At 35.7% G+C, this 17,641-nt stretch overlaps 1 protein-coding gene across 7 annotated transcripts in view; it reads right to left on the bottom strand.

Annotated features, from left to right (window-relative positions):
• The window catches only part of PLA2G4A (phospholipase A2 group IVA), a 151,571-nt gene that overhangs the window by 30,553 nt on the left and 103,377 nt on the right, over nt 1-17,641 (bottom strand). For all 7 annotated transcript variants that reach the window (XM_026001209.2, XM_026001210.2, XM_072733147.1 and 4 more), the window contains 5 exons: nt 16,169-16,391; nt 15,305-15,419; nt 9,064-9,201; nt 8,883-8,975; nt 4,971-5,042 (listed from right to left, as the gene is read on the bottom strand). In XM_026001209.2, coding sequence (XP_025856994.1) covers nt 4,971-5,042; nt 8,883-8,975; nt 9,064-9,201; nt 15,305-15,419; nt 16,169-16,391 — 641 coding nt within the window. The remainder of the gene's footprint in view (nt 1-4,970; nt 5,043-8,882; nt 8,976-9,063; nt 9,202-15,304; nt 15,420-16,168; nt 16,392-17,641) is intronic.

Consider the following 17,641-nt stretch of genomic DNA (forward strand, 5'->3'; position numbering starts at 1 on the left):
GAAAGGAAGGAAAAAATAAAATAAGATACAGAGGGACGCAAATAATAAGTGACTCTTAACTACAGGAAACAAACTGAGGGTCACTGGAGGGGAGAGGCAATTGGGGATGGGGTAACTGGGGGATGGGCATTAAGGAGAGCATGTGATGTAATGAGCACTGGGTGTTATTTGCAACTGATGAATCACTAATTCTACCTCTGAAACTAATAATACACTATATGTTAACTAAATTGAATTTAAATAAAAAAATTTTTAAAAAATCTCTAGGTAATTGAATATTAAGGTTAATAGTGACGCTCTATGTCTTTTGATTTAACAAATATTTGTATAAATTAATACAGTAATATTTCAGTTAATCATTTTTTTTCTTAAATCGTTATTACTTTATCCTTTACCCACCATCAGTCTACAGGTTGTGTTCTTTTTTTTTTTTTTAAGATTTTATTTATTTATTTGACACAGATTGAGTGCAGAAGCAGGGGTAGTGGAAGGCAGAGGGAGAGGGAGAAGCAGACTCCTTGCTGAGCAGGAAGCCGGATGTGGGGCTTGATCCCAGGACCCCAGGATCATGATCTGAGCCCAAGACAGACACTTAATCGACTGAGCCACACAGGCACCCCTACAGGTTGTGTTCTTGATGTGTTACTTGGTCTATTCTTACATTTCCAGGCAAACTACTTTCCCCTTTCTGTCCTTTCCTAGACCTTTTCTTTTTTTTCTCTGGCCACACACACACACACACACACACACACAGGGAAATTCCACAGTAGCTAATCCTTCCTTCTTTATTACTAAGTTTTCTTCCCTCTCCTGTTTAGTAAACATCAGAAATCATGCAAACTGAGAACAGACAACTGAAGGGCTCAACACACATATTTGCTGCTCAGTAAACACTCTAGAAACAGTCATTTCATCCTTGCTTATAAAGTTTGGAATTTAAAACCGTGTAATTTAAACACATGCTTTAAAATGTCTTGAAATCCAACAATCTTCCAAAAGAAGCAGTTTTAAATGACTTCTCCCCTAAAACCTGTGCACACATCATGACCACTGGGAAGCGGCATCGTGCAGTTTTTTAGAACACTGGCTCCAGAATCAGACTGCCTGGATTTCAATCCTCTTTCCACTGCTTCTTAGTAACTCTTCTCAGCTTTCATGGACACCTCATGGTGCTGTTGTGAAGATTAATCGAGATAATGCATTCACGTCTATCTCTTACAAAAATGCCTGGCCTGTATTAAATTCATAATAAAAACCAGGTAACAGTAGAGATGGTGGTGGCAGTGATAGCTGTATCATCATGATCAATACTATTCATTCATAATCCAAGTTGAGGAAGGTTGTGTGGTATAGTATAATTCCACTTGCCTGCATCCCTCTCTTCAGATTTCTGGCAACTCTATATAAATAGATATGTATATATATATATATGCATCTGAGAAAAAGAAAGTCTATGTTCAAACTTCATAATTTCTCATAAATATTAACTAGACATACATAAAATCATACTAAATACTGATTTTTTTAGCTTCATAAGGATTAGCTTAATGAGCTGAGGAAATGAATGGACCTTTCAGTAACCAATTCAGGTGACTACATACTCACAAAAAAAACATACATTTTTCTACCTCACACTTCTCTAAAGCCAAATATGACAAAGAAAAACTCTCAAAGGACAAGTTGGGCTTTAAAGTGAATGATTTGGGGGCACCAGGGGAGCTCATTTGGTTAAGTGGCTGATTCTTGGTTTCAGCTCAGGTTGTAATGTCAGGGTCATGAGATTGAGCCTAGCATCAAGTTCCACACTTAACATAGCCCCTGCGTGGGACTCTTCCTTTCTCGCCCTCTGGTCCTCCCCAGATGTGTGCGCACCCATGCACTCTCTCTATATATTAATAAATAAATCTTTTTAAAAAAATAAAGTGAATGATTTATATCCTCCAGTCACAAAGGATACAAAGATACCAATTATTTTCCAAAAATTTGGAGCTTCCTCCTATTCCTCCAACTCCCTCTCCTCTTCTTTTTCTTTCTTCTTCCTCTTCCTCCTCTTCCTTCTTTATCACCAACATAATTACCATTATCATCATAATTTTTGTTATTATTATTAAATAAACCCCACTTCTGTCCTAGACAGAGATCTTTCCTTACAAGATATTTGGAAATGGCACCATTTGTGGGACAAACCCAGCAGTCAATAGATAAATGATAATTGATTCTTTTTTAGTAATAATATAAGTACATTTCCATTTGCATAGATTTTTACAACTTAAAGCCCTTTGTATGCATTTGCAAGTTGATAATTATAACAATTTTGTGAGAGCAGGTAAAATGATGCCAGCATAGATTTGAAAAAAGCTAAAGTTAAAAATTCCTAAAGACCTTGCTCAAAATCATATGATGAAAAATGAAGAAGCTTCAAAAGAGAATGAGGAGACAAGCCACAAACTGGGAGAAAATATTTGTAAAAGACACATCCAATAAAAGACTGTCATCCAAAATATACAAAGACCCCTCAGAATTCAACAATAAGACAACAAACAAACCAATTAAAAAATGGGCAAAAGAACTTAACAGATATCTCACCAAAGAGGACATAGCAATGGCAAGTAAGCAAAGATGCTCCACATCATGTGTCACCAGGGAAATAGAAATTAGAACAACAATGAGATAACACTACACACCAATTAGAAATGCCAAATCCTAAGCAATGACATCACTGAATGCTGGTGCGGATATGAAGCAACAAAAATATTCATACATGCTCATGGGAATGCAAAATAGTACAGCCACTTTGGAAGTTTCTTGCAAAACTAAATTTTACTTCCATCATATGATCCAACAATCATGTTTTTTAGTTTTTACCAATAGCAGCTTTATTCATAATTGACAAAACTTGGAAGCAAATAAGATGCCCTTCAATAGGTGAACGGATAAATAAATTGGTACATTTAGACAATGGAATGTTATTCAATGCTAAAAAAAAAAAAAAAGAAGAAGAAGAAAAAAAAGGAGGGGGTGGCTATCAAGCCATGAAAAGACATGGAGGAAACTCAAATGCATATTACTAAGTAAAAGAAGCCAATCTGATAATGCTATATATACCGTATGATACCAACAATCTGACATTCTGGAAAAGACAAAACTGTGGAGACAGTAAAAAGATCAGTGGTTGCTAGAGTTTGGGATGGGAGGGATAGAGGAATAAATAAACAGCACAGAGGGATGCTTCTGGCAGTGAAACTACTCTGTATGAAGCTATAATGGTAGATAAAGGTTACTCTACATTTGTGAAAACCTATAGAATATATGATGCCAAGAGTAAACCCTAAAGTTTGGACCTTGGGTGACAAGGATGTGTCGATGTAGTTTCATGGATTATAATAAACGCACAATTCTGATATAAGATGTTGAGGTGGAGGAGGCTCTGAGTGTGGGTGGGAGTGTGCAGGAAATCTACGGGAACTCTCTGGTCTTTTTGCTCAATTTTGTTGAGAATCTAAAACTACTCCAAAAATTTTTATTTAAGAGAAAAAAAAAAAGAATATTAAGAGCTAATAAGAAATCCCAAGAACATCCTAAATATAATTTTCCAATCTAGGGTGGTATTAAAACCAAAATAGGTATGTATGTTCAAAGGGCCTTTGAATTTCTTAGCCTTAAGATAACCAGAAGTGATCAAATGTACTGACCATCTATAGCAATTTCCTTAATAATTAACAAGCCATTATTATACCCACTTGACAGTCCCTATGTCAACACATATTAATTCTAGAAATGTTAGGCATATACTGTCTATCCCCTTTGTACTGGCTGGCACCCTTCATTAAAAGGAAATTAAAAAAAAAAAAAGACCTGAATAACTAAAAAAATTAAAGTTAAAAATAAGAAGGAGCCAGAATTAGGACTGACTTTCCAGCATGAAACAGCAGGACAGTGGGCCAACAGGGACTGAAGAGGAGACCATGAGCAATGCTCAAATCTTGTGCCTGGTCGAAAATTTTGTGCCCAGGGAAGGGTTATTATTATTACTATTATTAATTTTACAAGAAACTACACGCTAGCCATGCTGTGAGCTTGTGTAGCTGCATTTCCCAGAGAAGGTACCTTCCCTCTAGTTTATACAAACTTATCTTGTGAGGGAGTCACAGCCCAGCTGTGAAAAGAGAATTTTAATTTTAATGTTGATTCAGCAAGGATAAAACAGGCTTTTCCAATATCTACACCATGGCTGGAGGGATTCATGAAATTTAGAGCAAGAAAGCATCTAGTGTCTTCTAAAATCTAGATAATCATATTCAAACTGTCACAGGATGTTTACCCAGGGGTTAATTTGACCACCTAACATTTGCTACAAATATCCCCCTGATCCTCACCTTATCCCTGCCCAGGCTTCATCCCTGATACGGTGATCCACACCAAGCCAAAAACTGCCTTGTCAGAATGTGAAAGAACTCATTCACACTTATAAATAACATATACAATAAAAGTTCTTCATAATTCTACCCCACTTCATCACTGATCTCTTCCTAAGAGGTGGATTGCTGACAATGGGATAAGGCTCAGTAATGAAGTGAGAATAATTTTTCACATGATACTTCATCAATAATAGGATTTTTAAGGATGAGATTTTAAGTTTTAAAGCCAAAGAAAAATGCTCCCATGTCACAATTTTCATGCCAAGAAGCCTGGCGCTCTAACTGGACTTAGAATTCGTTATTGCTACCATTCCAGTTTATTCTCCATTTGTTCCACGGATAATAGTTTGAGGTCTTAAAAAGAAAAACATAAGGGATATTTATGTGTTGCATATTTTATTACACACATAGTATCAATTCTTTCAGTGAACAGAAAGCTACAGTTCTATATTGCTCGGAGAGCAGAGATTACCATTAGCACCTTGAGTGAGAGAATCAGACACAACATGCATTTCTACACAAATGGACTTCTGCCAGAGCAGATCCTCTTACCTTTGGGTTCTTGTGTTTCATCATCGCTATCTGAGCTGTCATTACTCACAATATGCTCTGCGGTAATATTTTCTGTGGGGAAAAAAATCAAAACAGTTGAAGGATTTCAGGTGTCAAGACTCACAATTAAATTTACTGTAAGGAAGTAATCTCAGAAAAAACCACCAAGTGAGATCTACCAAGTTCACTAGTGTTAATTTTGAACAATTTAGTCCCGAAATTCATAGTTTCACTAGTATTTTCAAATTTCTCATTGAAAAACAAAATGTCTTAGGACAGGAAAAATTAGTTTAAAGCTATTCATTCATGATTTAAAGGGAAAAAATGTTTATCTTAATCCTGACAAAATAACTTGATTATAGGAGGCTCCTTTTTATATCAAAAAGGTATATATTTCTTCAATTAAATATGTTTAAGTGGTGTTTAGGAGGGTAAATGTAGGGTAAAACCAAAATCCATAGGGGAACTACAGAACAATTCCTTCAAAATGAATGAAAGCTACTAATATAAGGTATCTTTTGATTTTCAATAATCCTGAAAGTTGTTGAAATGTGCCTATTGGAATCAAGAATTTGTACTTCCGGGGATCCCTGGGTGGCTCAGCAGTTTAGCGCCTGCCTTTGGCCCAGGGCGCGATCCTGGAGTCCCGGGATCGAGTCCCACGTCAGGCTCCCAGCATGGAGCCTGCTTCTCCCTCTGCCTGTCTCTCTCTCTCTCTCTCTCTCTCTGTCTGTCTCTCTCTCTCTCTCTCTGTGTCTATCATAAATAAATAAATAAATCTTAAAAAAAAAAAAAGAATTTGTACTTCCTCAGAATATATTAAAAGGGTAACTACAAAAACCAAAATAGAAACCACAGATCCTTAACACTTAAAACAAAGATAAGAGTAAAATCCACATAATAACTCGTTTTTTTTTTTCAAGTAAAAATTACCTAAACTAAGGAGCATACAGATCATTCTTAACATCAGCATTTGTAGAAAAATCAAACTTTCTTTGGATACTTACATGAAACCACTTTCTCTACAATGAATTTTTTCTTTGATTAGGCAATAGAATTTATTTTGGTCTTAAAAACACTGACTCTAAATTTATAATTTTCACTGATAGAGTCATTTTAAGGCTCTGAACTCAGAGAAACGGACTCTAAATTTATAATTTTCAGTGACACAGTAATTTGAGGGCTCCAAACTTAGAGAAATACATGTATAACACTTAGTTCCCCCATATTACTCTGCATATATTTATCATACTTGCGTAAATGTCATATATATGAATGACTGAGGGTATATAATGAAAGGGTTTTATTTTTATTTTTATTTTTTTTATGAAAGGGTTTTAAATGCTTGAGGTAGTCATTTTAATTTTTAGATTTATTTAATTTTACTGGCATGGTTACACGTATGAAATTCAATAAAAGATCATGTTCTTGGCTTAATCTTCATTTAATTTCATGACTATTACAGAAAGTAGTTTTGTTGTGTAGAAGAGGGGTGGTGTTAAGAAATGATCTGCTCTAGGTTTCCTATACAGTAGATGTGTCTGGTCCTGTATGTATTTAGCAGAACAAAATTCTCTTTCTGCAAGTAAGTTTTTCTTCTCTCTCTCTTTTTGGGTCATTTTTGATACTATCATTTAAGAAAATGGTTCACAAAAAACAAGGTTCACCAAAATATTCTTTTATAAAGATATTTTCAAGAGATAGCTAAACATTTGAATGTATTTATTTTCCATCCCTATGGTATAACATTTGACTTCATCTGTTCAAGAGCACAGATTGCTCATATTCAGAATTCCTTGAGAATGTAAAGAATTTCATTTAGAGTTATCGGATTATGGTCCAATATACTATAATGTCTTTCTTCAGAAGGGAGGAAGCACATACAGAAACCACCTTTGAGCCTCCCTTTAAAAGGTAGACTTTGGGGAGCTGATGGATGAAAAGAGTCACCAGGCATCTTCACATTCCCCTCAGTCACCTCTCTGGTCTCATTTCTGGAAACCCTTACCTCATCTGAGGTAACATGGATCCTTCTGGCTGCTGGGTCTCAAGTGCACAATATTCCCCCTTAGTCTGACACACAGGACAAGTGAATAAGCTGCCAAACCACGGGCCCCAAAGGAAACATCTCACAACAAAGAATATTCTGAAGATTATTTAGTATAAACACTCTCCTTTTCCTTGGCCTTCGGCCATTGTCTCGCCCACCTCAGATCTGTTATTTCAGCCCTATTCTCTTCCTGCCATAGGAGGAAAAAATAACAAGCCCCAGGTTTATCTGGATTATTCAACAGAGAGGAATCACAGAGAAACAAGTCCCGTAACAAGTGCTCCGTCTGTTCTTTATCCCTTTTCTTCTGAAATCTTTACAAAATTTTGAGAAGAGTTAGTGATTTCCATAAAATTAGAATGGAGAACAGGGTATTTATTCATGTGGGGTGTAACGTTCATTACAAAAGGTCAAGTCAGAGCATTTCAGCAATATACTCTTGGCCTCATAGCTCCTCCTGAGAATGGGGCTCTGTAGCTCCGGCTGGAGCAGGCTCCAGAGTTCCATCTGCCTTGGCTGCTTGTTAACGGAGGTGCCACTCAGAGGACAGGAGAAATTTCAAGCACAAAGTGCTTTCTTTACTGTTTTTATTTTTATTTTAAAATCTTTGGCTCTAAGGCATTCGGAAGATCACTTCTTCACTACTTTATGAAGAACAACCCCCCCAAAATACAATTGATACTATTGAAGAAAATATTAAGGACTATGGAAAACTGCTGTTTGCTTAATGTGCAATAGCTAAAATGGCTTTTAAAGGAGGAATGATAACACTACTTATAGCCACTTTGTAGTGTATTAATTAATGTTACAATTGTGTGTGTTTTTTTTTTCATATAAAGCTTACTTAAATCAATTGTCACTTCCTGAAAAAACTAAGGGCACCTTGTCAGAAAGAAAAGTCTACATTAAGTTTTTTACATGCAAGTATTCTTCAACTGAATTGATTGTTGAAAATGTCACTGATACTATTCTGTGAACTCTCCTCACACAGACGTGTGATGCTTCACAGACAGACGGGAGGTAGTTGGTAGGTCATGTGCTGATTATCTACAGGACCTGTCCTCAGTCACTGCTGGGTTGGTTCCAAATTCAGATTTAGCAATCACTGCTTCTTCCCACAGCCAGTCAAAATAGCCATAAGGAAGCAGCTGGCAAGGCATTTGGAAGACACCGAACATGTGTTTCATTTTGTTTGCTTTGAGTCAAATTTACTCAACCATGAAAACTGACGTTCCTGTCATTCATCTTACAATGAATGAAAACTGCTGGTCCTCAGTTCAGTCTGTCTACTTTTTCAAGTTTTGTAAATATTATTTTTTAATTTATTATGGGCCATTGAGTTTGACTTAAAGAAAATCATTAGTGTTCATTTACTAGATGGAATTTGAAATACTCTTTCCTCCTTTTTGGTATGACTTAGCTATAGGAAGCCAACAGAATTCTAACAAGCTAGTATTTAAGGGGTAAATGAGCAGGCAAGCATGAATTTAGGTGTCATCCTGTGTTCAACTGCTGATGAATCTAATCTTTGAAAAGCAAATTCTATTTGATAAAAGGAATATTCTTGAATACAGATAGCATGTTTATATATATGATGACTAAGGGGAATGAAGATGCTCTAGTTAAAAATTCTTAGGAATCAATAGTTTTTATGAATTTCAAAACCTCAGTGTCAGAATAATACTTAAGAAGTAATATACAGATGATTCCTAGGAAATATTTAAGTTGACTTAACCAAGTTATTGGTAACTTTAGTACAATTGCAATCTTAATGATGATTTAATTTACTAATTAAAATCAGGCATGTTAAAATTTATCAGTTTAGCACAAATATGATCAATAGAAACATGTTTTTACAATACCTAATTCTTCTTCCATTGTAGAACCTTTATTTTGTGAGCCAGACACTCCCAAGACTCTGTTGAACAATATAGAAAAGGCACTGCCCCACACACCTAAAACCAAGCAAGAATGGAGAATAACTTAGACTGCACCAAGATTTAAAACAGTCAAGCAAACAAATGGTAGTTTTTGATGACTTACCCATTAAGAAATGCAAGGGGTTTTCTTCATATTTCTTCACAACTGTTCCCATAAAAAATTTGCTTCCAAATAAGTCAGGAGCCATAAAAGTACCATATTTAGCCATGCCGATCTCATACGGACTGAATTCAACCCAATCTGAAAACATTTTTAAAAAGTGCAATCCATTAGTAGGAAAATACTACAGAAATGCACCCAAAGATCACTTCCAACAATGCCTTGATTATTTTCATTTATTTAAAATATTTTTAAAAAATTAACCAAATGTCTTTTATGTATATAGCACTGTATAGAGGCTGGGGGAAAAGAGCTTATTGAGATGAAAATGCAAAAGGATCCCTTCCAATTTGTACAAACTGAACATCTTTTGCATTTAAAAGCTTCTTTCATGAAGTCCATCTTAATTCTAAAGAATGGAAAACAGAAAACTGCTAATTCAATTGTAAAATCCATGAAGGAGATAGAAGTTAAACTATGATAATGCAAGCAGACTATGAAAATGGAAGAAAGTGTTCTCCAACATTTGCCTTTTCTTCATCTTTCTTTAATTTTGCTTATTAACCATTATCCTGACTCAAGATTATAATGCAAAGTTCGTATGCTGAGTGTCTTAAGAACTACCTGCAATAGGGTCAAAAGGCATACGTTCTAGAAGTAGAGGCTATAGAGCCAGAGCCCTGGGTTCAAATCCCATTTTGCTGCTTACCAACTATGCAACCTTCGTTAGATTACTTGTGTTCTCCAAGTTTTAGTCCTCTAATCTACAGAGTATGAATAAAATCAGGAGATTGTAGAATTGTTTTGAAAATCTAATGAGTTAAGAAATGTAAACAACTCAGAAGAGGGCATAGCACATTTTAATCAGTCTACAAATGGTAGCTACTATTAGATTTCATGTATATCCATGGCTATCACTACATCTAATTAGGCATCCAAAAAGAATTCCCAGTTTCTGATTCCCACGTCCTACACTTGCTACTCTCAGTCCCCCTTGCCTCATAAATGGTACTACTTTGCAGATAGTTATACCCCTATTCAGACTTTATTCTTGACAGTTCTTTTCCCTTTTTATCCTCCATACAAAAACTCAAGTTCTATAGACTTTCTTAGCAGATATGGTTAGAAACAGGCTGCTTACCCATTTCTCCACCATGGACCAACCAGCCATTTGTACCCTACTGGCACAAGTGCCATACTTTCTTCCCTGGATCTCCGCCATAGTCTTCTAAAACATCTTTTCTCTATTTCCCTATATTTTTGATACTCGGAGAAAGAATGAATTTTTAAAAATAGAAATCACAGCACACTAATGCCAGCTGAAAGATTTCTGATGACTTCCCATTACACTGAACATAAAAATATGGTCAACAAGGCTTCAAGATGGTCCGGCTGGTGCTCCCTGGCCTCACATCCTAACCAATCTCCCATAATGTTGGTCTTGCTCTTCTTTCCCCTTGAGCCACACAAGTCTTCTTAATGTTCCTCAAAGAGAAAGTTCAACGATACCTCCATGCTTTTATGCTCTCTATTACCTTATGTGATCACAAGGCTTGCTCCTTCTCAACCTTTAGTTCAAGATCCAGTTTTGTTGGCCACCCTCTGTAAAGTCTCACCACCATCCACTCTTGCCTAACCCATAACTCTCTGCTCTCCTTTATCCCCCCCCTTCCCTTCTGAAATTACTGCATGTCTATCCAAACAATCCAAAATCCAAATGACTTGAAATTCCCCTAGCTTTTTTGTGCTATTCATTTGGCGGTAAAATCTGACCTGACTTCATTCAGCAGGAAAAGAAAGAGTCTTGAAATGATGCAAGACTTAGGTTTTATTTATCTCACTAAATATGAATATTGACACATTCTATTAAGGAAATTACTCTATTTGACTATGAAATCTGAGCGGGAGGGTATTATATAATATATAACAAAGCTTTAAAATCTAAAATATTCTGAATTCCAAAACACCTATCCCCAACGTTTTAGAAAAGGGATTGTGGGTGTCTATTTATTGTTTACTCAGTGGCAGATCATAACATTCTACTTTCGTGAAGGAAGTTATGAAATCACAGTTGGGATGAGAACACATTATAATTCATTTCAAATCAAAGCCAAGTGGCACACATACCTTTCATCGGAAAGTGGTATGCTTTATAATAATTTACATGGAGGTAGTGAGACATGACTAGCAATGAATCAGAGGCTGCTAGGAAAATTTCTGTATCACTACAAGTAATTTCCCATCTCTGAATTTCATCCCCTTATCTTGGGTACTGAAACAATAATTTCTCTAGTAATCTCTTCCTTATTAATGCTATGGTGCGTGCACACAGTAATTACAGACATTCTCAAGGTGAGATTGCTCTCTAGTCTTTACTGAAGGACTCACCATACGAGTATGTGACTATTCCTTTTGCTGTTGACTCGTACATTTCAAACTTGAACCTCTCTCCTGTACCTCCATCTACTCATTTCCAACTTCCTGTTGCGCATTTAAGCTTAGACACAATGTCATCACATCCCACTATGCTTATCTGGAAAGGAACTCCTCACCCTTCCTCCCAGTCTATCTTACCTATTTCCGTAAGCCACACTATTAGAGCCCCAAAAAGGAATTTTTAAAACTGACATCACATCACTCCCTCACTAACAAAAGCAGAGTTATAGCGGTGCTTCCAGCTTCTTTCCTTGCTAATCTACCCATATGAATCACCAAAGTGCTTTTTTTTCCTCCCAAAACACTACTTAAAAAATTTATTGTCCTGCCCCCAAATATCAAAATATTTCCCATTTTCATTATAACTGAATAAAAAGATTTCTCCCTGGAATTCAGATCTTTTTATAACTTGGCACTAATAATTTTCCCAAATGCACCATCCACCTTCACCCACTCATAATAAGGCCAGTTTCTTTTTACTGTTCTCAAAAACATACTTTGGGCTCCCCTTCTGAGTATTTTCTCATGGTATTTCACACAACAAGAACTATTCATCTCTCTTGATAGACCCGTGTATGTTCAAATGAAATCTGAGTTCCATTATCCATGTGAAGTCTTTATGACTGGACTAAATGTCTATGATATCTTACTCTCATGTCGGTTCTACACACTTTAATAGATCATAATATGCTATGTGTATGGCTCATTCATTTTTCATGTTTTATTTTTGTCTTGTTAATGGGATTATAACTTTCCTGAATACTATGTATACAATACTATATAATACTATATATCTACTCTTATAGGATGTCAAAGAATTTAACATGATGTGGAGTTCTCTAAGTTGGGCTCAGTAAATGCAATTTACAGACCAATGGAAACGTAAAAATGAAAGCAATGTAGTAAGTGAAGGAGGCAAAAATTTGACAGTTTAAACATCTAATGTTTATTTGTTTAAAATCTTCAAAAGAAGAAAATGTTTAAAACTATTCTGAAGGGAAGAAAAACATTCTCTGATATTGTGAAACAAAGTTGATAAAACTTCTGTAAGCTAAGATAATTTGGTTCTTTGACATTTAAAAATATTATTCAGATAATATTGCAGCTATTTTCCCCCTGAATATCTATTTTTAATCTGAGCAAACTTTAAAGGAATGAAGTATAGACATGGCTCTTCCCCCACCTCCCCTCAATAACCCAAGCTACTTGAACCTTCATAACATAACACCTTTGAATATCTTATCTGGGTACAAGATCCATATAACTAATGCTTGATGGCTTTGTCCAACTCTGTTGGAAGACAGAGCTTTGAACCTCCTTATCGTAAAAGCTTCACAATGAAGGTTAATGGTGTATCTCTCATCTCAGTAACAATATCGTAGTTAGGCAGATGGCCCAAATCAGACACATCGAGGTCAGAAGGTTACTAGCTAAACATAAAACAGCCTTTCCCACTCTAGGGGAATCTAAAATGACTTGTTCCTTAATGATTATGATCAGATTTTCCATTGAGAATAGGCTACTGGCCTCAAAGTTCAGAATAAAGAATAAAAAAAGGTGACTATGAAAATGTCCTAACAATCTTAACGATAGTAGTGACACTATCATATTTTGTCTCTTTATGATGTGCCACCTTCTGCCTACTTCATGTGATTGTCTTAATAGTTTTGTAAGATAAATCTGATATTTACTAATACCATCTTTTTTTTTAAATAACGAAGAAAATAAAAATCAGAGAGATTAAATGGCCTACCTAAGGTATTTCAGCTTTAAAACAAGACTTTCAAATTAGTCTAGGGCTTGTTTGACCATATCATAATGCTTTTGGGGTAAAATGGCTTATTTGGCTATGCACATATTTGACAAGCATACTAGTAGGATTTATCAACCTATCTGCAAACATTCCAAGACCTCACAAAACAATAGCTATAGGAAAGCAAAAACAAAACAAAGTCAATTTCCTCATGGCACTTACTTTTCTTGTATGCAAAAATTTCAATTCTCTCTAAAAACATTACAATCAAGATCTTGCTCTTTATTACTGCTGAGCATGCCATGGTTATCCTAGACTCCTAATCTACGCCTTATCCTCATCCAATAATTAAATTTGCCTTTTATATAGGAAACCTATTTGTAGTTAAGATCCAGACCTCTGATTTCTCATATAGATTTCATAGAGCACTAAATTTTTAAGATTTACTTAACCTTAATTCGGGCCTGCCAGTGTTTTATGTACTTTGCATACTTCATATCATTTATCTATAGAAACACTATAGAAACACTATGACAGTCTCATCCTTATTTAACAGATGTGGAAACGGACTAACAGATGTCATGTAACTTAGTCACAGGAATAATGCATAGTAACTTCTTCCTTGTGCCTTAACTTCTTTAATAATTATGGTAAATTTCCTAGATTATAAGGTCTGATAGAACAGAGGCAATATACTGTGGTGGGGGAGGGGAGTTCATGCTTAGCACCTGGCATACTATATTTTCGATAGTCAGTAACCAGAGAAGCCAATATTTTAATAAAAAGAACAAAGGAAGGGTGCCTGGGTGGCTCAGTCAGTTAAGTGCCTGCCTTTGGCTCAGGTGATGATACCTGGTTCTTGGGATCGAGCCCAGCATTGGGCTCCCTGCTCCCTCTCCCTCTGTTTGCTACTCTCCCTGCTTGTGCGCATGTGCAGGCTCTCTCTCTCTCTCTCTCTCTCTCTCTGTCAAATAAATAAATAAATAAAATGTTAAAAAAAAACACAAAGGATTTTTGAAAACAAGTCTCAGCTCTGCTACTTACTTCTGTGTGGCAATGTACAAATCATTTGATCTTTCTGAGGTTTTGTTTTTTTCTTCTATGAAGCACAGCTGAAAAGACCTCACTTCCTGAGTTGTAGCAAAATTGAATAGGATAATAAATATGATAAGTGATTTCTGAGCCATAAGCGTAATGAATATTTTAGTCAATGTAACTGGTAAACATTTGAATGAATGAATTGCGGGTGCACTGCTTTTTATAAATAATTCAAAATTCTTGCCTCAGAGTAGTCAGTTGAAGAAAGTAAGACTTTGTAAAATTGCAAAATGTTTCTGGAAATAAATCTGTTAATTTCATGCCATTCACAACGACTTTTTTTTTTCTTATGGTGTGACTGGTTTTCTTGAGGTACTTTTCCTAAAATTACAACGAACCCTACTAGCTATAGTCAGAAATGCTTCCATACTGCAGACTAGGACTGCCAAAGCCCCCAGAAACATGATGTTACATGTTTTAGAGCACCCAGCAAGAGGCAAAGCTTCTGTAGAAGAAACAAATATTTACATTTGAGAATTAACAAAATGGGGCATTTTGTTCCTCATCTGCCACAAGTAGAGTTGTACTTTTTAAGTACTGTATTACAAAAATTATAAAAGTGCTTTTAATGATAATCACATATGTTATCCAATTTAATGAAAATATAAGCAGTAAGCAAAAGAATATGCATTGCCTAAAAGCACGAGACACACTATTTTGTTAAAAGTACTTGAGAACTGAGTAATGAAAATTGAGATTACAGTCAGGACTTTTTTTTATAATTTCTATTTCACTAATTTAAATGAAGATATAGTAGTACCTAATTTCATGGAATATTCTCTACCATCAGAAAATCATCTAGCTTAATATTTTCTTGTATCTTTGACTGTTTTTATGGTACAGATAATATACAAAAACAGACAACTAAAATTGCTTATGAGCTTCCTCTAATGACAATCATGACAAACCAACAGTTCAAAGGTTCGAGGAAACGTTTTGAAAGAGGAGATTTCGTACCTGCAAACATTAGCTCTGAAACATCAGGTTTGACATGGAGACAGGTGAAGAGAGGTAGAGGACACTGACCAGAACTGACTTTTTCCTTCAGACTACTCAAAGTAGTGTTCATTCTCTGTCCACAGAAGAAATACATGGTTTTAAATAGTAACAGATACAGATAGGAAGCTACTTAAAATAGTACTTGCAATCAAGACACTTAAAACTTTTATAATAAAAATAAGTCTTATTTTTTTCTAGAAATCTCTGGGTCCTAATATACAACAAAAGTATGCTCTAGGGAGGTAATTATCTTCACTCTAAAAACAACCACAAGTTTAAAGGCTATGTCTACATTTGAAATGAAGAACAACTTGGCAGCTATGAAGCTATGAAGAAGAAAGAGTCTGGACCCCAGATTCTCTGGCACAGACTTTATCTCCCCCAACTTTATCTTCAGTTGAAGGGTCACACTGTCGTCATATGTCAAATGGGCTTGTTTCTTGTGACTCACTCCCTTTTCTGACTCTCTTTTCAGCAACCTCTATTTTTCCTCTACCATTATTACTTGTTTTCATCTCCTTATTTAAAAAGACTGCCATTGGGCGTGGGGGTGGGCAGTTAAGGGTTAAAATGTGTATTTTTCCAAAGAAAAAGAACACAAAAGTACCTCACTACATCAAAACTATTACACAGAATGAGTAAGAACTAGTTGGAAATGTAGAAATGTTATGTCTGGCAGGGAGTATGTGCTCACTACACATTGTTGATAGGATCAGGTGAGTCAAGTGACTTTTATAAGATGTATCATTTTGTTTTATTAAAATATTATGATATACAAAGTCTATTTGTATCAGAAGGACTGAAGGTTGAATCATAGCTTACATTGTGAATTAATGTTTCTCCTATTAACATCCCAAAGATATCGGTAAAGGTGACAGGTTGTCCAGAACTTTTCTTCTTCCATAGAGACTCAACATATCTTTTAACTTTCTGTGGTGTGAGAAGCAAAAGGGGGTTGTGGCTAACATTTTTCATTAGCTCTTCATTAATCTCCTCTGGCCCTTTCTCTGGAAAATCAGGGTGAGAATATAAGGTTGACATGTACCTGTAAAGAAAACAAAAGATGATTCATGAAGAGAAAGGACATTACATAGTGGTCTCCAAAGAAGGCAGGTACTCTCTGTCATAAATACATAAAGGAAGGAAGGAAGAGAGAGTTGGTTAATTATCTGATTGAAGATATTAATCCGTTAAAGGAAAGAATGTATCAATCAGAAAGGAGTTGGTCTACAATGGAAGCAAAGTAAAAGAGAGGTCTCAGAGGAAACAGTGGATTTCCCATGCCCAGTCCACTGAGGAGGATGCCACACTGGGCTTACTGTTCACTGTATAGCCTCTGGAAATGGGTAATACCTATTAGACTATCAGAGACTGGTGAACACATTTGAGTCACGTAAATAAACTGATTTACTATATAATCCTACTCAAGTAATCTGAAAATTTGATTTTCCCTAATGATTATCTACAGGCAGAAAATGTGCTTTCTAACCTATTATGAATGCCTAGTTTTCCTGACAAATGTGTTTTTGTGTGTTTGTTTGTTTTGTCCACTGTGATTTGGACAGAATCCTAAGCTTTGCCAATTTTAGATCCCAGAATTTCTGAGCATCCAAATCTGATGGTGAAATCCTAGAGAGAAATGAGTCTTTAAGGTAAATGCTTTCTTATGGAAATTCTTGGTCACCAGCCATCTGACCACTTCTAGTAATACTGGAAATCAGTAGATACTACCTTGGTGTTTGATATTTAGATAGTAAACATTCAGTTACCACTCTCCTTCCTGTGTGCCAATATCTCTAGTATTATAGCTCTCCATACCGAATATGAAGTATGCCTTACTCATCTGCCTCACTTACTAAGTTATCAACTCCTGCAGGGAAAACTTTACTTATTCCTCTTTTTCTGGCCTCAATGCCTGGCACTTGGAAAGCACGGTTTTTTGAACTATTGAACTGAGAGAACAGAATAAAAAATAAATATCTATCACATCATCCAACCAAAGAGAAAATAGCACATAATTTAATCTCTTGTTTCCTTGACATTCAAATCAAAATGCCTACTATAATGATTTATCTTTCCTTCATGGAGGGGGAAACAAGTAACCCTTGATGAGTCCCTGCCATGCTCAAGACATGTGCTGCTTAACTGTACATAAGTTGTTGCCTTGAAGACCTACAATAGCTTTCAATTCTTCTATTTTAAAGATGAAGAGAGGATTGATGAATCTAAATAAATAATGTTCACAGTTCTCCAATTAATAACAGAATTAGAATTTAAAATATGCCCTCTCCTCTG

This window comes from Vulpes vulpes, chromosome 13, assembly GCF_048418805.1.
Source record: "Vulpes vulpes isolate BD-2025 chromosome 13, VulVul3, whole genome shotgun sequence".
Taxonomy (NCBI): Eukaryota; Metazoa; Chordata; class Mammalia; order Carnivora; family Canidae; genus Vulpes; species Vulpes vulpes.